This window comes from Brachionichthys hirsutus, chromosome 3 (assembly GCF_040956055.1).
Source record: "Brachionichthys hirsutus isolate HB-005 chromosome 3, CSIRO-AGI_Bhir_v1, whole genome shotgun sequence".
Classification (NCBI taxonomy): Eukaryota; Metazoa; Chordata; class Actinopteri; order Lophiiformes; family Brachionichthyidae; genus Brachionichthys; species Brachionichthys hirsutus.
Window position 1 is genome coordinate 2,100,553 of NC_090899.1, and position 22,684 is coordinate 2,123,236.

General features: G+C 47.9%; 1 protein-coding gene across 1 annotated transcript; it reads left to right on the forward strand.

Annotated features, from left to right (window-relative positions):
* Positions 1–1,433: 1,433 nt before the first annotated feature.
* On the forward strand, positions 1,434–14,923 carry nr2f5 (nuclear receptor subfamily 2, group F, member 5). Its single transcript, XM_068755829.1, has 4 exons — positions 1,434–1,800; positions 10,505–10,785; positions 11,588–11,834; positions 14,505–14,923. Exons 1-4 carry the CDS (start codon positions 1,434–1,436, stop codon positions 14,822–14,824), a joined length of 1,215 nt encoding a protein of 404 aa, XP_068611930.1. The 3' UTR covers positions 14,825–14,923.
* Positions 14,924–22,684: the final 7,761 nt, after the last annotated feature.

The following is a 22,684-nucleotide window of genomic DNA, read 5'->3' on the forward strand; positions in this document are numbered from 1 at the left end:
ATGTGTTTTTAATAGTTATAAGTGCTTAAAGAGTCAACTATATTGATCGTTCCAGAAGTTTGCTCTTGTAACCGGGTGATTGACGCCACACTCTGATGGACACAAGGAGCCTCCTCTTCATCCAACAGTCCGGTAACACTCGGGGTGACGACTCGCCGGCAAATCAGTTCACAGAGGGCAGAAATCATCTTCATATGGTTTGTTCACACTTCGGATGGGGGGTGCACAACCCCCCCCTCCATCATCGATCACAGCGAAGGTCAAACATCTAAACGAAGTCACGCAAACCAGAAACACATGCGCCCTGTGAAGGACTCCTCTCCTCGTCACTGATCGATCCTTTGACAAATGTAAAGTTCATTTACGCTGCTCAACAGAACACTTTTTAAAGTTGTTTCTTAATGTTTGTGTTCCTGGCGTGAACGCAGAGGACGCGCAGCATTTTATTTTCAATGGGAGACATGATGAATTCCACTTTAACGCATCAAACGACTCGTCTTGTCTCGATCCACTCCTATCCAATCAGAATGCTCCTCACATTTTAACACACTTTCGGGGCCAATCGCGGCCTTCTCCTCTCTTTCACCGCTCCCGCTGAGGGGAGGGAATATGACCTTATTTGGTAGTCATGACCTTATATGGAACGACGCAAGGGGGGAGGCGGCCGTACGAGACCGCCTTGCTGGTGACACTTTCCCCCAAATTGCAGCTTTGACTGTCGGAGGTGGAACAGAGAGGAGGCGGAGGGCGAAGCTTTACGCACTTCAGCGGCAGATCTCGCCCTGCGCGTAACCAGCGTGTTATTTATCCTCCGCGTGGACGACCGCCGAGGAGGTCCAGGGTTGGTGTCGGGGACAAATCCATTTCGCTGCGCACTGGATTCGCGTTCCCAAACCCGACCGCGGCGCGCAAGGCAAGAGGAACGGGGATCGCCGATTCCTCGGGACTGAGCCGCGCGTTCAGGGACTAAACAATTCATCGATCGATGGTCACGCGTCGTGGTCAGAATTAAACGCCGCGTGGAGCTTTTGGACAGACAGACATTTGTCCTTTCTGATAAATTACCGAAGCGGGACAGCATTTCATTTCTGCAGCCTCCGCGCTGACTCGGACCGACTTTCCCAAGAGGCTGCGCCCCGAGGAACAACGCGTTTATGGACCGCTGGCAGCGAGGGACACCGGGAGTTGTAGGCTGTACGCGCGTGTGCGCCAGTCATGTTGATACCTCGCTGCTGCTGTTGTGAACTTTGATAGATAATTTCATCAATAAATAATCACAGTTTAAACAACAACGCGCTGAAGCGGCTCAGATTGACCTCTGGAGGAAGCGGGACGCGCCTCCTCGCCCCGCCTCGGCGCGCAGGACGGATCTGTATCCCCGAGTCGGACTCTCCTTCTGCGATTTGAACAAAGACCAAAGTGTTTGGGATAGCATGGCAATGGTAGTAAGCCAATGGTCAGAGAGCATTTCGGCCGATCCGGGGTCTCAGCTCCAGATTTGCGGCCAGGAGCCCGGCGGGGCTCCAGGGACTCCCAACGGCTCCACCCCGGGGAATGACGCGCTTTCCGGGGACAAGATCCCCAACGTGGACTGCATGGTGTGCGGGGACAAGTCCAGTGGGAAACATTACGGCCAGTTCACCTGCGAGGGATGCAAAAGCTTCTTTAAGCGTTCGGTGAGGCGGAACCTCTCGTACACCTGCCGGGGGAACCGGGACTGCCCCATCGACCAGCACCACCGGAACCAGTGCCAGTACTGCCGGCTGAAGAAGTGTCTCAAAGTCGGCATGAGGAGAGAAGGTAAGGCCGCGGACAGCTGCGCGCCGTGGCGGACGTCACAACGGGTCGCAAACGTTCTGTGCGTAAAACGGAACAGACAAGTCTCCGAGCGCTCATGTTGGCGCTCTTATTTATTTGCCTTTCTGGAAATTTAAAGTATAATGCATGGAGACCCCCCCCCCAGATTTCCAGACAGAAGAAGTTTCTATAATTTGTCATCTCACGCGCCAAAGAGATTATTTTGTTGTTTCCCTTCTGTCGTCTCCAACACGCACCCGTGGGTTGTTCGGGGTAAATAATCAGCCACCGTGGGTTGTTCGGGGTGAATAATCAGCCGCCGTGGGTTGTTCGGGGTAAATAATCAGCCGCCGTGGGTTGTTCGGGGTAAATAATCAGCCGCCGTGGGTTGTTCGGGGTAAATAATCAGCCTCCACCTGCTGCACCACAATGCTGACTTCACATTCATTTAGAAACCTCAGCCGCGCTCCCTGGCGCGCTCCGTTCTGTGAAATCCTTCCATTGTCCCTCCGTTCTAATGACGCCGTTTGCTCACCGACACCCGGAGCCGCCATGAGAGGACGCCGCTGCATTTGTTGTATTGTGTTGGATTAACAACGGGTCAGTTCGTGTCAAAGACGAGCAGAGGAGACGTGTTGGAGAAGCGGCGCGCTTCCCTTAATTATCCTTCAGCCTGGACGTCCCGACGCTCTGGCGCGCAAAGACGCAGAAGCGGGCGGAGGCAGTTTGTTTCTTTATAAGAAAATGTGTTGGCAGCGTTAGATTTATGTGTTTATGGTCACATTTATAAAACCTCCTGGTTTCATCATCAGAGGAGAGAACGTGCTTGTAAAGAACGCATAGAAATGTAGAAGTGCAGAAAACACATCCTCAATGGAGCCTGGGATGAGATGATGACCTCCCTCATTAATTTATTCCTCAAGGACCCCGCGCGCGCGCGCGCATGTGTGTGAGAGTGTGCGGATTTACGCGAGACGCACCGGCCCTGGTCCGGTTCCCTTAAACCGGCCAATTCCTCCGAAACGCGTAAAAACAAAATAAACATTAAACGTGTCTCAGTTTACAAAATAAACTTGAGATTCAGCCGTAAAATTTAAATCCTTTTGTTTATTTTAATCTCTACACGCGATTTAAATTCTGGGGAGATTATTCCCATAATTTCTATGCAAAGCTTCACATTTTTAGAAATGAATTAATTTACATTCAATCCTCAAACGTATTTTGCAACATAACATTCCTCCGCATTTCTGAAAAGTTATTAGCGCGACGATTCCTAATTGTTTTGTTATGAATAAAATGAAGTATACTGCCTGAAATTCTCGCTGAGGTCATGCCGTTTATAGCAGGCGGCAGAGTAAAGGATTCTGTCCTGTCACTTTAGGTAACGTTTTGGTGTCGTAATCACAAGATAAACTTGGAAAAAGATTAGCTGTAAAAAGTTTGTAAATTGAATCTCCCCATTACTGGAATTCTTAAAACTTAAATTTCAAAATTAAAAATGTCTCAAACTTAACCTGATGTGTTTAAATGAGAGCAGAAAATGTCAACAGAAAGGAGGACATCCTTGAAGGAAGGTTAAATCGTGTGAAAATCTTTGAAGATTTTAAATTCATTGCCTGGTTTTTTGTTTTTTTGTTTTTTGCAGTGTTGGTTTCTGGTTTTGCACAAAAGGCTTAAATGTGAAGCAGGTCATCTTACAGGGCTGAGCTCATCTGCTGGTGCGTTTGAGGTCGACGGGATTAAATGTGTCCTTAAATCCTCTTTGTTGGCTGACTTCTCCTTTATCTGATCATTTGTCTACTTTGGGAAGTTTTTGTCCGGTAACTTCCTAACAATTCGGAAAAGGGTATATGGCGTATTCATTACAGGACAGGACAGGGTGAGACGGGGAGCGGCAACGATTCACGATATAAAACCTCGAAAAATACTTTGTAACACGCATTTTCATGCTTTTGCTTTAAGTTATGTAACAAGAGTTCACTCTGATTTTTATTTGGCCATAAATTAAAATGGATAAATGTTTACTCGTCCAAACATGAGCGCATAATTTAACACCTCCGGTAAATGAATCTCTGCCGCGTAAACACTGCTGGTGTGATCGGGACAGTGACTCTTGAAGAGGATGTCCTCCCCCAGCGGTCATACATAAGTCATGCTTTAACCTGCATTATTCAGCAGGTTCACATGAGGCTGTCAAGGGGGGGGGCTTTTTTCAGTTATGATCCGGTGAAATGTGTATTTTGATATCTCCGCCTTTCCTGCCCAGTTTCCCAGCTAGTTAGAAGAAACGTTTGTGTCGAATGTATAAGCGGAAGCGATGCGACGGCGCTGAACTGAAAGCGTCGGGCGCAATGTGAATTATTTAGAAAGCTTGTATTACTATGAAATGTACTCTATTAGAGCCTAGAGGTCACCTCCAATGTGGAGTGGAACAAGTTTAGCATGAACCTGTCAGGCTTAGTGAAGATTATGTTTTTGGCTTTCCAAGCCTGAGTGGGAATCTCCTCCTAATTCGTGCAATCGGTTTTCCCTTTTTTTAGCGAGTGGGACTTTTTTGGGCCTGCTTTACTCCCAACGTTGAGCGGGTGTTTCTTTCTACCCCACGGGGGGATGTTTGACCTTCTTCCGCAGATCGCCGCATAAAGAACATAATATCATTCGTTACAGACTTTTATCCAGAGTGCCGTCCGCCACCGAGATGGCAAACATTTCTGTCCTTGGAGGGAGGCAAGAGCCTAAAATCCTTGGCAGCGTTGGTGTCCATGTCCCATGTCTCGTCTCTGTGCCGAGTAGAAAGAGGACAGGCGAACAGAATCGGCCAAAAAGATGACTTGAGGACTTGTGGAGTGCAGAAAACAAAAAATCTTGCAGAGTAGAAATCTTAAGGCTAAACTTCTATTTGTAGCACATGAGAGCCAGAATGTAACACACGCAGGAGGAAGGCTGCAGCTTCCTCTGACCCATATTTGTTCCCTTGACGAAGCTCCAACAGCTGCAGAAAATATAGGCCAAACAAACCTAAAGCATTAATAACAGACATGGGATCGAGTCCGTATATATGAGCACCGACCGGGGGGGACGCTGCAGCGAGTCGACACCCCAGGGTGCTCTAGAGTCCGACAGACAGCGTGCACTGACTAATCCATACTCCACAGAGGACAATTTGGCACCGGTCTGGCCTCATTTGGCTTTGAAAACCTTTTTCTGTTCCTGGTAATTCCTGCTATTGACAAATTCAAATACTTAACCCCTGTCAGCGAGCTGGCAGGCGAAGTCATTATCAGGCGGCACTCGGGAGGGAAACGCTTCCCGTTGACGCGTCGCTCACTTCATGGCCGGCCTCCATTAAAGCTCTCTAAAGTGTAGCTTTAAAAGAAAAAAAATGCATAAAAAGATGAAAGATACCATCTCAATGCCTCAGACATCAAGGCGAGAGGGCGCTTCGTGTCGTAATCCGACGCACAATGACCCATTCTGCGTGAGGAGGAAGTGTCGCACAGTATCTCTAACGTGACACACCAAAAAAAAAAGCAAACAAAATGTGACCTTCTCAGGTGGACCCAGTTCCCCCCTTCCACCGCTCTGACTGACTCTGGGCTGTCTTTGCTTGTGACTCAAGCAGCTCAACCTGTTTTTGGTGTCATTCGGGTCACTTAGAATAATACCACACAGAGGATTTCAGTTGGTCAGGAGCTTTTTACCCCCCCCACCCCCGAGCAAGGCTCCTTTTTCTGTCTGCCGCACATCCACTCGCTAACACCACTGTTTGTCTTTGGTCGCTGAGTGGATGTAGCATTAGTTATGATAACAGTGGCTTTAAAAAAAGGACAAATTCCACCAGTCACAAGAGCAATGTTTGGAATCGGAAGTTTTATTTTGCCATTTTAGGATCCTGTCTTTATCTAATGTGATAATTTCCCTCTGACCAGTTGTATGAAAGTAATTCCATCAGATTCCTCCCCATAAAACATTTCGTCTTTGTCTTTTTGACCTTTGACCTTTTATTTGCCATGCCCATATTGCTCTGATGTGCTCAGATCTTCCACTGTGGTACAGCAGGACGCATGGCTGAGTCACGTTTGGAGTAAATATTAATGCGTGTATCCTCAAACTAAAATCCACTTGGGTGTGCTGAATAACGGTGGCGGATACTTTCAACCCAGAAATTAAAAGCATGCGGCTTAACGGCACCACAGATGCGTGTGGGGATGTAAATCTCAGATGGAGCAGCTGTGCAAAATGTAAAAATCTCTCAAGAAAAGGTCCATCAGCTTCAAATCCACGGCCCCATTTTCACTGTGGGATGATCGTAACGCAAGCTGACAAATGTCAGATCGGGCAGCTGAGAGCTGGGGGGGGGGGGGGTGGGGTGTAAATAAGGATAGCGTGGTTGAGGGGAATCAGGTTTACTAATTGATGCAAGAAATGCCTCATAGTTTGAGAGGCTGGAGCGACTGCAGCAAGGCAAAGGAACGTTCTCACGCGACGCTCCTCTGCCTTCACGTCTCTGTCGGTCTGTGTCACCGTGCCCCCCCCCCCCCCCCCCCCTGCGGGGCCTCCGATTCTCCGTCCGCTTTCAGACGCAGGCCTGCAGATGGCTTGCTCTCAATAATTTCTCATCAGATGTGAAGATGGGGAATAAATATCGTCTGACTTTCTAACGGCACGTTCACCCTCCTTTAGTTTTACATCCAAAGATCCATCAAATAAAATAAAAAATCACTTGCTTTTAATTGCATGTTAGCGTGTTGCTAATCGTGTTCATGTTGTTCACCGGAAAAACAAAACAATGGACTGAAAGATGGTCACGTGGGCCACCGTTAATGTAAAAGCGTTGATTAATGCAGCTTTAATGTCGAATAGATGTGAAACGTGTGAGAAGCGCTGAACACAGCGACCCTTAGATATTAACCAGAGGGTCACTTGAAGTCCACAGCAGTTGTAATTTATAAGAGCGTGCTGGAGGACAGTGGTGAGGTCGGCCATGATGGACGGAAAAGACAGGAGGCGGAGCTAGAAGTGGCGGAGGTGAAGATGCTGAGGTTCTCCTTGGGGGTGACCAGGTTGGATAGGATTAGACATGAGACGATAAGAGGGACGTCTGCGGTTTGTTTCACTCATTACACAGCAGCACTTCAGCATTAGCTTTATCTTAGCATCACTGGCTTTATTTACTCATTCATTTATTTTAAATCTGGTATTCAAACAATGGTCTCTCCCTATTTATCTTTAACTCCTGGTTTACACATTAGCTCCCCTCACCTCCCCACTCGTCTCTCTCTCTCTCTGACCTGCGGGTCAAAGTGCAGGGCAAAAAGAAAAACATCACGAGAGCCGAGTGGGTATTGTGTCACAGCGTAGGCTGCGTCTGATCTGGATCACGCCCGTGTTCGTTCACACAGCGACAGACGGCGCAGCGTATAAACTCAAGACTCTTTTTGCATTCCGGCAGATGAGATTCCAGCTTTTCATCTGTGTGGCAGCCTAAACATACACACACACACACATGCTCAGCTGTGGCAGTACATGACGTGGACGTGGGGGGGGGGGGGTCACTCAGGGTAGCGTGTTTGTATTTCATGCGTTGCTGGAAGCTTCGAAATGGAAAAGCTCCTTATGAAATGCGACTGCTGGACGGATCCGAGTCCTCGGCCCATCTGTGTTGCCCCTGCGCCGCGACCTCGCAGTCCAAATGTTGATAGGCCTTAATTGTATTTAGCGGCTGTAATTCCGCTAACGGTCTGACCCAGAGGCTAATCCAGGGCAGCCAGGCAGCGAGCTGCTGCGCTCCCTGCCAGCTGCCATTTGCTGAAGTGGCATTTTGAAAGTCACAGCTGAAACGTCCCATGGTACCTCGGGTTCGCATGCACTTTCCTCCCCTCCTTCGTCGTTCTCGTGTCCTCATTTCACGCCCCCCCACCTAGACCGGATGCTGGTTTTAGGGATTTGCAGGCTCTTTTCCGAGCTCTTTTTTTTGTTGTTGTCGTTTCCTCCTACTGTCAGATGATAAGCTCAGTCAATTACATTAACCTAATCCACAGAGCGTCAATTAAAAAGCAGGAAACCGCTTATGGCAGATACCCAAACCTGCCCCCCCCCCCGATCCCAGTTTCCTTATTTTATCCCCAGGCGTCTGTTTCTTTCTGTCCTTTCCGTCTCCCTCGCTGCCCTCCCCCATGTCAGGACAGTCCATCTTCTTTCTCTCTGTCTTTGGATCTTTCCATAATGTCCCCCTCCCTGCACTCTGTCCTTCTTTCCCATCGGCCGGCTGCAGGCGATCAAACCCAGGGGGTGATGCGTCTCCGTCAGAAGCATTCGAGTACTCTGACCCCAACAATGAGGCTTTTGGAAAGTCAAAAACATTGAGTAGATCGCCCCCTATCCTCGGGATGAGCTGATTGATGGCAGGATTTTGTTTTTTGCTGTTTTCATATAAGAGACTTGAAAATCAGCGTTGAATTTTTGATTAATTTGCTAAATTCCCAGTCAAAGAAGGTCTTTTATGACGGGTTTAAGTAGCAAAAATGAATTTCTTCATCACTGTTGAGCTGATTTTTTGTATTTATTTTTAACAAAGATGAATCACGTGAACAAGCCAGGGCAGGGTGACAGTTTGAGGTCGTGCGAGGGCTCCGGCTGAGACGTGGACAGTCGGGGACAGTCTTCCGAGAATCAGTCATTTCAGCAAGACCCTCGAAACGACGCATGCTTGCATCAAACGCCTGTGGCAGGAGGAGGAATTATGACTGTAGAGCGAAAGAGGATGTCGTGTGACGTTGTCCCTGTCCTCCATGTGTCCCTTTTCTCCTTTCAGAGCTAAATAATGGCTTCAGAAAACATCTGATCCGTTTGAAATTGATCAGCCCTGTCTGGTTTTACAGCTCCTTCGGATTTTCCTGAGCGACGATTGTTCAGATGACTCGATATTCCTTCTTTACGATACTTTTAAATGCTAATAAAGGCTCACATCTGTCTAGTATATTGGCTATGTTCATGTCCTGCATTTATAAGCAGGAGTGTTATAGACTATTATAATAAAAAAAAAAGACTAGAATTAGGCGGAATAATTAATTTCTAACAACATTGAATGCTCAACGAAAAGACAAAACACATCCTAAAAATATTAGTCATTTATTTTGCAGCGAATAAAATAAAGAAATTAAGATTTGCTTATAAAAGTAATTTGGGCCTTGAAGCTAACATTGTCTCGGTAAGGTTTGTTTCTGGTATGCTAAGGGAGAGTTAAAACCATTTAAGTCTTAAAAGCCTTTAATTAGGAGGAATGGAGACCATCACAAAACCTGACTGAGATTCTTTTATTTATTTAAAGCACCTCAGAGTGACCTGAAAAACATGTTGGAACAGGTAATCATTGCCAGAATTGTGATGTCCAGACCTGGGAATACTTTTACCTTCACAGCCCCCCCCCCCCCCCTCAACACACACACACATTGGTAATCTGACAGCCATCCTTTGCGAGGCAAGGCAAGAGTTGCTTTAGCGTGAGTGACGAGGAATGTCCCATTGTGCAACACGCAACACCCCTGCTCGGCTCGGCCGAGCGAGACTGTGCTGTTTGCCGAGGGAGATCGCATTCTTTTCCGGCAACGCGCGTTGACACAAGTTTGTGGGGAACGCCGGTAGTTTGAGGTCAGCACCTTTTCATTTTTCTCTCCTGCTCGCAGGCTGGGCTAGAACTCATAACGCTCCTGAGTGATTTGACCTCTCGTTTTTCACGATGCGCTCAATTGACACAGCTGCCGCTGCGTGCGATGCGACAGGTGACGCAGAGTTCAAAAGCATTTTCCAAACCCCTCCCTCTCCCTTTTCTCTCACCCGTCTCCCACCTCCTTCCTCCACCTGTCTGAAGCTTACAGGCTATATGCAACGAATTAACCTCCGATCTCCCCTCATTTGCCGTATCTCCCTTTTACCTCCTTTTCCCCGTCACAGGTTGCACTCCCTTCGTTTCCATTGCGTCTCTCGCTCCTCTGTAACAGTAGATGAAGTCATTAGTCAGACATTGGGGATGACTGAACAGGTGTTTTCCAAATGGGAATCTGCATCATCATCATCATCGCTTCATGGGTGAGGGAGGGGGGGCATATATGTGTGCTTGGCCTCTGTGTGCCCTTTTTTGCCTCAGGCTGAGCCATTTGCCAGTAAAGGGGGGGGGTGTGTGTGTGTGTGCGTGTGTGTGTGTGTGCGTGCGTGCATTTGCGGGCGTGTAACATATGTAGGTGTGAAGAGGTGTAATGGCTTTACCAGCTGCTGCTTGTCATGACTCACTGATGCATAACAGCAATGCAGGACGGCCTTGACCATTTTCCGCCGCTGCGCCCAAAGGACGAGCGCCGACGTATTTAAGAGTCGGAGAAATGTTCCCGTCTCCACGCTTTTCATCGCCTTTGACCCCCCCCCCCCCCCCCCCGTCTGCTCATTATTACATGCCTAATTTCACGCTTTCTTTTCTGTTTTTTGTCTCCCCTCTGAGTGGGCTGCCGCTTCGACGCTTGTTGGAGACTAGATTTAGGTGCTTCAGCCTCCTGTTAAAGCGGCTCCTCTACAATCATTAAAGTGAATTTACAAGCCGGTGACAGATATGCATCTGGGATGAAGACGACGAGCGATGGGCAATCACAGCTCCATAAAAGTTCAGAGTTATGCAGGCGAATTCTCATCTTCGTCCGTTTTGTTTTTCTGTCAGCTGTACAACGGGGGCGGACGTCCAACTCCCAGACCAGCCCGGGACAGTACCTGACCAACGGCACCGACCCGTACAACGGCCAGCCCTACTTATCCGGCTTCATCTCCCTCCTGCTCCGCGCCGAGCCCTACCCCACATCCCGCTACGGGGCGCAGTGCATGCAGGGAAACAACCTGATGGGCATCGAGAACATTTGCGAGCTGGCGGCCAGGCTGCTCTTCAGCGCTGTGGAATGGGCCAAGAACATCCCCTTCTTCCCTGACCTGCAGCTCATGGATCAGGTGAGTCCATTACATTTTTACGACTGACATGAATTTCAATGCATTTTGACACCCAGTGTAAAAAAATAAATAAATAGCATTCAGGGAAATATGCTCTTTTCAACCTTGCAGCTGCTTCAGCTCTACATTTGTTAGGATTCAGTGGAGGGAGGCGTCGGGCGTCCGTTGACACAGTTTCTCTCCTTGTCTTTTCCGTTAATGATCACTCGGTGAGAGTTAATCTGCGCCGTTATCCTTCACCCGAGGCGCAAACAGGCGCTGCTGACACTCAATACGAAGAGACTTGACATCAATCCTGCACATGCAGGTTGTTGCCAGCTGTAAAGTCTTGGCACGGAGTTGATCGTTTGACCTATAAATATTCACAAGCACCTTGTGCAGACGTGTCATTAATGTTACATCAACATGTTATCTGTCTCTTCTCTCCGTGTTTTGATGTTGACTGTTTAAAATCAGTTTAAATCCAATCTCATGAAACAGTTTGTCACCTCCTCGTTTCATCTTATTGACCTTTTCAAACTACAAATCGTTTTTTTTAAGGCACTCTGTGAGCTTTTAGCCTACTTTGTGCCGGCTCCCTCGTCCTTCGTTCATGAAGGAACAACTTCTTAGAGTACATTTGTGCATGAAAGAAGCTCCTGTCATGTAACATATATGTTATTCAATGACTTTAATTCTTATTGGATCAGCGTTCGCTAACATCCTCGACATAATTCCTGTTAGATATAAGTATGTTGATCAATTTAATTTAAGACGCACCTAATTTCTTTTCGACCGCCGTAATGCCTGCCTGCAATCCTAGGTGGCGCTGCTGCGCATGTCATGGAGCGAGCTCTTTGTCCTCAACGCCGCCCAGTGCTCCATGCCGCTTCACGTGGCCCCTCTGTTGGCGGCGGCGGGCCTTCACGCGTCGCCCATGTCGGCGGAGCGCGTGGTGGCCTTCATGGACCACATCCGGGTTTTCCAGGAGCAGGTGGAGAAGCTGAAGGCCCTGCAGGTCGACACGGCCGAGTATTCCTGCCTCAAGTCTATCGTGCTCTTCACTTCTGGTGAGTTCCAGCGAACGCCATTGGTCGCGGAGAAGGTTGACCCCCCCCCCAAAAGGATGCTTGTGTCGAGTTTGTGGTCATAGCGGGAACCCGGTGTTCCGTGTCTTGTGTAATGGAACAGAAGACTGTTAATGTTTCCAATTAGAAACTTTCATTCCACTCCCTCTTTGCCTTCTGCACAACTCCAAGCGGATTAAGGGGAGATCCTTGTAAACAAAAACATTACCTTACCCTCCTTCCAGCCGTCCTGGCAGAAAGGGGGGGGGGGGGGAATTAGAGGGCCACTGAGCCGACTTCCTTTGGCTCGGGAACATCTCGTTAATTGGTTTATTCATGTCAAGGGCATTTAATCACAGGCTGTCAAAGTGCATGTAAACAGCTTAAAACTAGCTGTTGGGTAGGTCGTTCTGTGCACCTTGAAACACGGCCATAAACTCCTGACCAAATGCTGCAGTAGGTATTATCTCATTGCCCCCCCCCCCCCACCGATGTAAATGATGCTGCAGTCTTCCCAACAACATCCATACGAACCCCGTTGAGGGTTATCCCAGTCGTCACTGCGCTCCGGCGTTCCCCGGAATACTGTCACATCTGGGATGCTTCATAGAGAGATCATGCTTGTTGACCCTTGAGGAGACGGCGAGCTTAGAAGGCGACGCTGCCGTGTCTTTTGTCCGTCTTTTTTTATTTTATTGTATTTCCCGTTTTGCGCTGCGTTTTCAGCGTCTCTCCTCCATGTTCATGGGTGGCTGCAGATCCACCTCCAGATCCCATTTATTATTGAAACCAGCCCCCCCCCCCCCCTCCTCCTTACATTTTTCCTAACCAATTCCAAGCCCATCCAGGCTCCGAGACCCCTGCCCCCACCCAGGGAGCTGAATTATGTATGGTGGGATCCAGTGAGTCGGACGATTCGCCACAGCCCCAAATTGTGACCTACATAACCCCTGTAGCCCTGAGCATCCCATGTGACTTCTCCACGTGCAGGCAGATGTACCCGCATGCGTGCACGTGAAAAGTGCACGTGACGCCAAAAGACGATACGTTTACTGATATGTTTAGACGTTAGCACACACGCTAGACAGACCAGCTATTGAAACCAACTCCTTCCGATCCGGTAGACGAGCTAACGCGCTCGGACAAACTCCCATCATCCCTCAACCTCCCTCGGAGTCTCCTCCCCATGCAAAGCCAAGAGAATGGGCATTTCAGTCCTGCCACCCAGATACCCCCCCCCCCCCCCCCCCCCACGGACCCAGTGTGTGCCCAAGGATCAGACAAAAGAGCACGGCGCTTGGCGTGGAAGGGCAACCCACAGCGCTGTCGCTAAAGGCACGCAAAGCGGTTTCAGTCGTGTAGACAGATTTGCTAATCCCTAACAGGCAATGCCTGCCTTGTCACGCAACGACCAAAATGGCAGCCTGACACAAAAAAGCACGTCGGGTGGAGTGAAACGCGGTTGGAAGAAGGCGCAATGGCTCGTTGGGAGACTAGTGGCCACTAGTGGGGTCTTCTGAGGCCCAACAGGGCGGGGTTTACACCAGGGGCGGATCAAAGTGCCACATGACAAGACTAAAGTGTACAAGCTGGCACTTTTAGACCCAAAGATCATGCTCGACAAGATATTACCCCGATTTGAAAAAAAGCATCAGTCGAATGAAGGTTTGAGCGCGGCCGTAGAACGTACAGTTTGTGGAGGAGCACAGTAAAATGTGTCTTTGTTTTGAGTTCACACATCCATGACCACCTTCGCTAAATCCCCCCGTGCTCACCCCTCCACGTTGGGTGCGAAAAATATCTCGCACAGCATCACACACTCCGGTTTGCGCGAGACTCTCACCGAGGCTGGGGCTGGCAGGAGGGGAGGTGCGAGGAGAGAGGAGGAGGCAGAGGATGACCTCCAGCTGCAGGCAAAGCGAGAACAGTCCTGTAATCGCTGTCATTTTAGAGGCGGAAACTGTCGTATTTGTTCAGTATATGGTGTCTATGTTTTCGTATTTCAATCGACTTTATGTCTTTGTCTGAAGTGAATTCTTGCTCAGTCTAATCCTCTGATTGTCGCTTTTCCCAGCTCACCCAGCCCTCCTTTTTCTTTTTTTTTTTACAGCACAATAAACACAAACCTGCATGCTTAATAAATGTGGGTAAACCTGTTTAAAATATGTTGGCGCATTCTTTTCTCTGATCTGTCAATTTGGACGCAGCATGGCGGCCAGCGGCAGCGTGCCGGTTGCTTTATTTGATCTTTTACCTCACTCTTTTAAACTCGGGGCCACTTGAATGATATTAAAGAGCCGCATGAACAGTGATGGATGAAAATTATGTGCCGATGTCTGGAGCTTTAGTACAGGACGCGCCGTCGCGCCAGAAAAGGTGCAAAAATTGTCCACCTGGGCGTCGTGTTTCTTTCACTGCTGCAGCCTTTTGACCCAGAAACGATTTCACTCTGAAGACAAAAGCCAGATGTCAGTTTGATGGGAGCAGAGAGGGATTTTTTTTTGTCTAGTCTGAAAAACATGTAAAGTTTATGATGCTGCACAGGGCCTGAAAGAAAGGATAATCAGCTTTTGGGCCCAGTTGTTAAAGGGATTAACAAAACACCTTTTTGTACAGTAGTAGTATAGTTGTCTGACCTTTGGTGAGATAAATGTAATCTGTCTCCTCTCCTAGATGCTATGGGGCTGTCGGATGTCGCCCATGTGGAGAGCATCCAAGAGAAGTCCCAGTGCGCCCTAGAGGAGTACGTAAGGAACCAGTACCCCAGCCAGCCAAACCGCTTCGGCCGTCTCCTCCTCCGCCTCCCCTCCCTGCGCATCGTCTCCTCTCCAGTCATCGAGCAGCTTTTCTTTGTCCGCCTGGTCGGTAAGACGCCCATCGAGACGCTGCTTCGCGACATGCTGCTGTCAGGCTCCAGCTACAACTGGCCCTACATGCCCACGGTGCAGCGTGAGCGTCCCATCTCCCTCCATTACAACGAGAACGGGCCCTGATGGGGGGGGGGCAGCGGAAGGCAAAGCTGCAGAAGAGAATCGGGCTGAACGTCCACCTGACTGCTCATCCAACCATCCAGCATCCTATCCTTCATTCGTCCTCTGAGTTCAACTTCTCAGCTATTCCAGAAGCACCTCCCTGAAATTCCTACTGACAAAAACTATCCTCCGCCGCCCCGGCTCATTCACCACGGCCGCTTCAGAAACTCGGGGGCCCGTTGCTGATGGTTCCAGTCTACATTTGAGATGTGGCGCGAGACAGACGGGTTGGCCGAACAGGTATTGCGCAGTTCACCAGCAGGTCTGTTGGACTCACGACAGATGCTGTCTGAAGCCCCATTAAAAAGAGGGGGGGCAGCAAAAGGCGAAGCGTTTGCTTCCTTGTTGGAGCTATGCCTACATCTTAGACGGCATCCTACTACAGCAAATACCGAGCAAGGGCTTTGCCAATGGGACTCTACAACCAAGAGCTCAAGGCCCATTGTTGATTCAGCAACTGTCGAAAAGAAAACCACAAGCCATTTAAAAAAACAAAAACAAAAGACAAATGCCAAAATGTCTTGGACCTTTGCAGATCATACGTTTTAATGTGTGTGTTTGTACTAGCACTGTTGATATGCGGCGAAAACCCCCACGATTGTGTCCATATGTACAGTATATTGTTGATTCATAGGCATCTATAGCATACTAGGGTTCAACGGGACAAGCTCAGGTTCAACGGGCGGGAAGAAAGGCGGGCCTCGCCGATATTAGCGCAAGAGCAAAAAAGGCGAGCCCAGTAAGTTTGACAGTTATTACAGCGACTTGTGCCAAAGTTTGAAAATGCATATTGCTCGGATACTTTTTGTGGCAGTGTTGGTGATGAAAATTTAATGTTTAGTTTGTCTATAATTTGACTATGTACTTGTTTTTGGGTCTCAGGGGGACAAAAAGGAATTTTTTTGAGAGCATAGGCACTTGCATTGTACAGGCATAAGAACCTTCACGTATTACTCACTCCTGTGAAATCACAGCACTGGCATATTCTTGCTATTTTAATGCCATTTGATCTTTTTTACGCGTCACCCATTGGGAATTTTAAATGTCGTTATCCCAGGAGGGATCCAACTTCCCCCTCGTCCTTGTTTTCTTGTCACGGCTGTTAACACCAGACCTTTCGACTCGGGTTGGGGTTATTTTACGAAACTATAGCTGTACTTGCCTTAGAACAAAGATTTTGTCACTGAGCATTGATCTTATGACTGTGCCATAATCTCTCGTTACCTGTTATAACAGGTATTATGTCCTGTCAGGAGGGGAAATGAACTCGCGTAGCTAAAAATGATTGACATTCTGAGAATTTTCTTTTTTTACGCAGAAGAAGACAATACCCATAGATAATAATCATTTCTGATTCATCATCTGCAATTACATTTTTCTAACTATTGCGAGTTCTTTTCCAGTTTCCTGTTGATACCGTCACGTAGGGACACGCCCCCTGGACTCGTGTCGTTTGAGCTCATTGTACTGATACCATAGACAAAGTATCACTAACCTATGAAACCTCAGTCTATGTTACGATATTATCCCAGTTGGACTTACGACTGTGACGTAGTTTAGGACTCTTTTAAGTTGTTTTGTTTTTGGTTCTTCCCCTTGTTGGAATTAAGGTCGTTTTGGCAGCCTGTCTCACATTTCCAGCGTGGCGCTGTGGCATCAACATTGAGTACCGGTTGTTGAAACGTCATCCGGTACCGTCGAAAGCTGCCTGTTGATAACGGAATTCACACAATGTTTCGATGAGTTTGATTTTATCCCCTCTACTTTTGTTTGAATTATGGATTCTCCATTATTGAAATAAAATTCTGTTGTTCACAGAATGCTTTTCCATTGTCTTCTAATGTATTTGAGCACTACACAAATGTTTCTTTTTTTGCTTCGCTATACTTCAGTCTGCATAGTCAGATTCTATTACAAAACTGTCTTTGGTATTTTTAATATTTGCAGTTTTACACGTTCTTTTTGACCACTTGCAGAAAGAGCCAGCCTGTTCAGAGACCACAGACCTCCTTCAAGGCCAAGGATTCCCTCCGTATTGACCTCGTCCCGCGTTAGTCTCATTCTCATCACGCCATACACCTAAAACCTGGATCCATCCTTCTAGAAGAGTCTGCATTCCCTTTTCTGCTGGGTGTATTTTGCCTAGATAGAAGATAAATGGCCGACGTTCGGGTTCTAGCAATGGTAAAGAAAGTGGAAAAAGAAATGGATCCATATTTTTTTCAGAAATGTCTCGTTCCAGGTCCCAAATCCTATTTTATTTTTAAATTGTTTTGTAATTCGGACATCTACTCCTTCACCGAGTTACATTGTCTGTCACGTAGTTAAAGCATATAACAGAATCGGTTTAAGAGAAAACGGTATTGTGTAAAAAAAAGTCAGGAAATCAATCCTGAATCCAGATCTGTTCCAACAGAGTTAAAAATGTTCCCCTTGTGTTATGCACTCAAATATATACTGGCCAGATGTATTGGATTTTGGTTCCTAGAACATTATTAAAGTGCTGGATCGCAAACGTGTAATTTAGCAGCTTATGGGAGAAGCCATCTTTGTCTTCTGTTTTGCATTAACATTTATCAGTGTTGCACAAGAAAGCCTCCCAGACACGTTGCGTTCCTGTAAATCTGTTATTGCCATCTGTTTCATTAACTTCATCTTTCTTTGTGAGAAATCAGGCTCTAAATAGACTGATATTCTCAAGAGATGGTATGAACTACAATAATTGTGTGTGCTTTTGCGTATGGACCTTTGACCTTCAATCAAATGTTTCTAAAGCCAGATGCTCAAATTTTATACTGATGAGGAGCTTTTCATGCGCTCTGAAACTGGAAATTCTCCAACAGGGACTAAAATAATATTGTCGATGGGAAAATAAATGGAACATTTATCACACCTTAAAACAAGCTCCTCATTTTTACTATCCAAGCTATCCCTCCCATTCATTTGTTTCGGATGAACACTTGAATTGACTGAATATCATTGTGTGACTGACATTCCATTTGTGCAGGTGTCCAAACCGACAGCACCCCGCTGTTGGCCAGGTAGCTATGGCGTGTTGGCGGGGCATTGTATGGCCTCTTCATGGGAGGTTTGAGAGGGTGGGGGGCGGCTATATATAGTTGTCATGGCAGAATCTGCCAATAGGAATGGCATTCTGGGGGTCTCCTCTTTGCCAATCTCATTCTGGGGCCGCGAACATTTGTCCGGCTTGCCTCTCTTGACTTCAGGGAAACCCTTCAAGATGAGTTCTCGTCTCATTTCCCCGGCTGCGGCGTCCGTGCTTGCAGCAGAATAAGTGACGAGCTGTAAGTTGGATAAGTTTGATCTTCATTAACTTTGAATAGAGTGGGGGAATACCCACGTCAGGAGACACGCCTCCTCGCCTCTGCTCCAATCCCGCTCTGTTTGCACTGCAAACAATGGAGGCAGCTGCAGCTCGATGCCTGCAAGCACGTTCAGGCCGCTGAACCCGGTCCAGAAGCAGCTGGTATTCTTCCTCTGGCTGATTGGGTTTAAATCTGCACTAAATATTCAATCAATCTGTCCGTAGAAGCAGGTCATTTTATAGTTTATTCCACTCGCAGCAACAAGAAGCGCTTCCACCACAGATCATGAAGGATAAAACAATCCCAGTACTTTGGAAAAAAGTATCTGTCAATCAATAATGTGAGTCGATCAATGGTTTGAAACCAAGTGGCGGTTTCCCCACCTTCATGCTGGGATGCAGCCTAAATGTCGATGCAGGCCTGCGTGGTGTGTGGCAAAGTAAACAAACACCGTGACCTTGTGTGTGTGTGTGTGTGTGTGTGTGTGTTGGGAAACAGAGAGAGAACACACATGCTCTTTGAACCTTGGACTCAAAGCGTGTCACGAGGTTGTGTGTTGGTTAAATATAACCGCTGGTACCCCTCGGCGTTACCAGTCGGACATCGACCCGAGGACAGAAACGCTGCGGACAAGAACGAGTTTGCAGATTAACGCTCTAAAACATGATCGAGTCAGGATGTCACGTTCCCTCCCACTCAGAACACACACACACACACACAGAGAGAGAGAGAGAGAGAGAGAGAGAGAGAGTAACCTTCTACCCCTTAGACTCAAACTCCCCTCCTCTAACTACCTCCCCCAATCCCTCAATCCCGACCTCCTGTCCTGACCGCCCACCGCCACCCCGCCTCCTGCTCTAACCAACGAGTGTGTGTGTGTGTGCGTGTGTAGGGGTGTGTGTGTGTGTGTGTGTGTGTGTGTGTGTGTGAGTCTTTACGAAGAGTAGCCAATTGACTTATGCCTTCATTTCAGAGCTGTCACTCCTGGCCAAAAACCATGACCCCACAACCTCCATTTTGGAGGCGCATTCCCCCTCCCCCCCCCCCCCCCCTTTGCTCTACCATTTGAATGTAAAAAACACATGTGGCCCAAAGGTGTGTGTGTGTGTGTGGCTGACCGTGTTTATGTGTAGAAGTAAATCAAACTGACATTGCTCCTTTGAATGGCAGGAGCTGAATTACTTTTGCACTTCAATTTTGCACACCTGCCATTTATGGCGAACGCTTGGCTCGGCACAAACCGTAAAACGCAATATACGCTGCCTGGAGGTGCAGATCTGAGCCGTAAATATCAGAACCAGGTGCAGCAATTAGACGGCATTTCTTTGCGGGTAAATTACTTTGCATATTGCAATCATGTGGTTATTATTGCAGGCTAACATGTGTGTGTGTGTGTGGGGGGGGGGGGTTAGTACGGCTTTATCGCTATGTTGGAACAACTTGTGTTTATCTTTGAATCCTGAAGAATGGCGAAGCATTGGAAAAATAAGACGTGCACGCTTTGGGGAAATGGTTTTATCAGGGTATCATTTGCAGCGAAACCGCAATGACTCATGTGCCGGCTTTTGATCTTATTTAATGGGAGTCCGATGCGCTACGCTCTAAAACACGATGAGCGACACCGCACCAGAAAACACGGCAGTTTAAATCTCTATTATACGTCAAATAAATGCTGCTGATTGTCCTGCAAGCGTCCGCATGCAGTTCCCTAAATGGGCGAATCATTTTGGCGTCCACGCTTCACCGCCTGACACAAGAGGTGATCACCAAGCCAGAGGAGAGTCGGTTGGGTTGCTGCATAAAGCTACGCTGCATCCACGTGAGCCGCCCGTGGATAGGCGGCCACACCTCTCAGGTCCCAGACATGAGGTCGGCATGACAAACGCAATAAGCCAGCAGATGCATCACCCGTAGGACAGTAATTGTCCAGGGTCCGTGTCGCCGTCCCCGTGTTAAAAACACAATGGCTGCCCCTTTGACAGGGACGGCGACGTCGGCAGTCACATGCGTTTAAGCCAGACGCCTCCTCCATTCGTTATGAAGCACTTTCCATTTAGCCCAAGGGCTCCACCGAAGATGAACAATGACTTACATGAGGGGGGGGGCTCTGACAGCAGGTCGCCATGAGCGTCATTTTGACTCAGGTAGCGAGAGGTAGGTGCATGCGGAGGGATTTTTTGTTTCATAAAAAGGGATGTTTTGTCTTGATGTCAAATGCGAACGTGCAGCGGCACAAGCTGCTTGTCCGTCCATCTCCTGGGGGGGGGGGGGGGTTCGGAGGCTCGGATCGATAGCCGCGATGTCAGATTGAATTGAGGTCACTCTTTGTCTCGCCAAAGAGGTCCCGCTTTCAAAACGTAGCGGGGTTTTAAGTGAATTGGAGGGTGTATTTGGGGAGGAGGCCGGACAGATGCGTCGGTGACCTTGTCTTGTCGCCGTAGCGGCGCTTTCTGTTCTGCGACATGTTTATTCTCAGCTGTCCTGAGAGATGGTGTAGGTAGTCACGACACTGACCGTCTGCTGTACGCACGATCAATAACCCGATGAGATGTGATGAGGCTGTTTTTCTATCTAAATGTTAAACAGACTGAATATGGAGCGCCGCCGCTCATCCCAATTAAAACACATCTGCCAGAGAGAATATGGCGGCAGGTGGCCGGGCGGAGGAGAGGAGGCGGGACCGTTGGCATATTTTACATGATTTTTCGAGTTGTGATTTTCCAGTACTCCAACAAGTACTTTTGCATTATGGCCAGTATATCTTATTTATTTTGAGGCAGTAAAAACCTTATTTGGAAAGGAGGGTGGATCTATTGACTGGATCTAACGCGCTGGCTGTGGTAGCAACCTGCCAATAGTTAGCCGAGGTAAAGAGCTGAAGCGTCGCCTCGACTCTGAAGGAGACTTTCATTTACAAACTAAACATCCTAAGGCCATAAACCAAACCGGACTCTGTTTTCTGACATCATAAATCAAATGAGAATTACAGCAGGGTTTTCATAAGCATATAAACAACCTGCTTTCCTTGTGAAACCGGTGGTGTCGCCTCCTGCTGACCATTGAACAGAAATGCAGGTCGTAGGTGCTTCTGTTTTCGGAGTCTTCATTGTTTTCTGCTGTCACTGCTTTGCTAAACCAACGGAATCCCTCTTCACCTGTCAAAAGCATCTATAATGATATTTTATGCAGCGTGACGAATGAAGCTGAAAATCTCAACTACCAGTGGAGGCTTTTCAAAACGTCTTACGAAAACAAGAAAAAGCCAAAGTTCACTCCGCGTGTCATTAATATCCTCGTTGGGGCTTCGCTCTCTCTCTATGATTTATATCTGAATGCATGACAAAGGACCTGAAGCTCTTTAGCGAGCACGCCCTCTTGACACTTGATATATGGAGCCAATGCATCTCCAAAGCTAATATTGTAATGGGGCGGATCTGTGTCTCTCTGTGTGGCCCCCACATTGGGCTGTTTGCAAAGATGTCCCAAAAGCAATACCAACATTTCCAGAATCAACACCCCCCCCCCCCCCATTTCGCATTCCCAGATCCCCCTGAAATGAAATGCTCATTTTTCCATAACTGTCATTTCCAGCAAAGCATTGCGGGGGGAATTGGATCTGTCCCTGCGCAAGCCTTCTCCACTCAGATCTCATCAAGCGTGTGTTGGAGTGACCCCGTCTCCCACGGAAATTGCTCTACAGCAGGAAAATGCACATCATTGAGGTGCCGACCAAAAAAAATGGCATTGCCTCCTTCGCATAAGAACCCCCCCCCCCCCCACCCCACAAGCGCGCCTCTTATAAATCCTTAAAGAGGGCCCCAACTCCAATGTATAGCAACACCATCAATATTGATGTGGGAGAACGTTCTTCCAAAGCCGCCTCAGTCACAGAACATTAATATTGATAGTGTTGTGCACCGGCCGGGACGCTCGGTGCGACTCCAAAATGCTAATGGCATCTGGACCGGGGGGGTTAGAGGCCAATATCAGCACTGAATATGGACATGGCTGTTTAGCTCAACGCAGGACAGGGGGGGGGGGGCCTCGGTAATCAGCATGTCCACTTTGTCAATCTTGCCAACTTCGAAAGGGCATGTCTGAGGGTCACTGAGGAACTTTAGCTCCACTTTATTTAATTCTTATTCTTCTGACCAAGTCGCCGATGGTCCGATAGCTCGGCATCGTGTGGGTTCATCATCCGGCGGTGCAAAAGATTCCTCTGGCCTTCATCCCCATTAGCTTGTGGACGAGTGGTTTTTTTCTGCAGCTGATTGTTCAGGGTAATGTAAAGTAACCAAATATTATTTTCTGCACAATTTAATGAGCCTTATATAACTGATTAAACAGCAATGACACACGCCTAATTGGAATGCAATTCTCTCGCATTAATTAATGCGAGGCAGACTGAAGCGTATGGCGCTCGGGTTTCATGTCGAGAACCTCATGATATCATGGTGCTGGTCGTCGTCGTGTCCTCTGCTGCGCAAACATTACA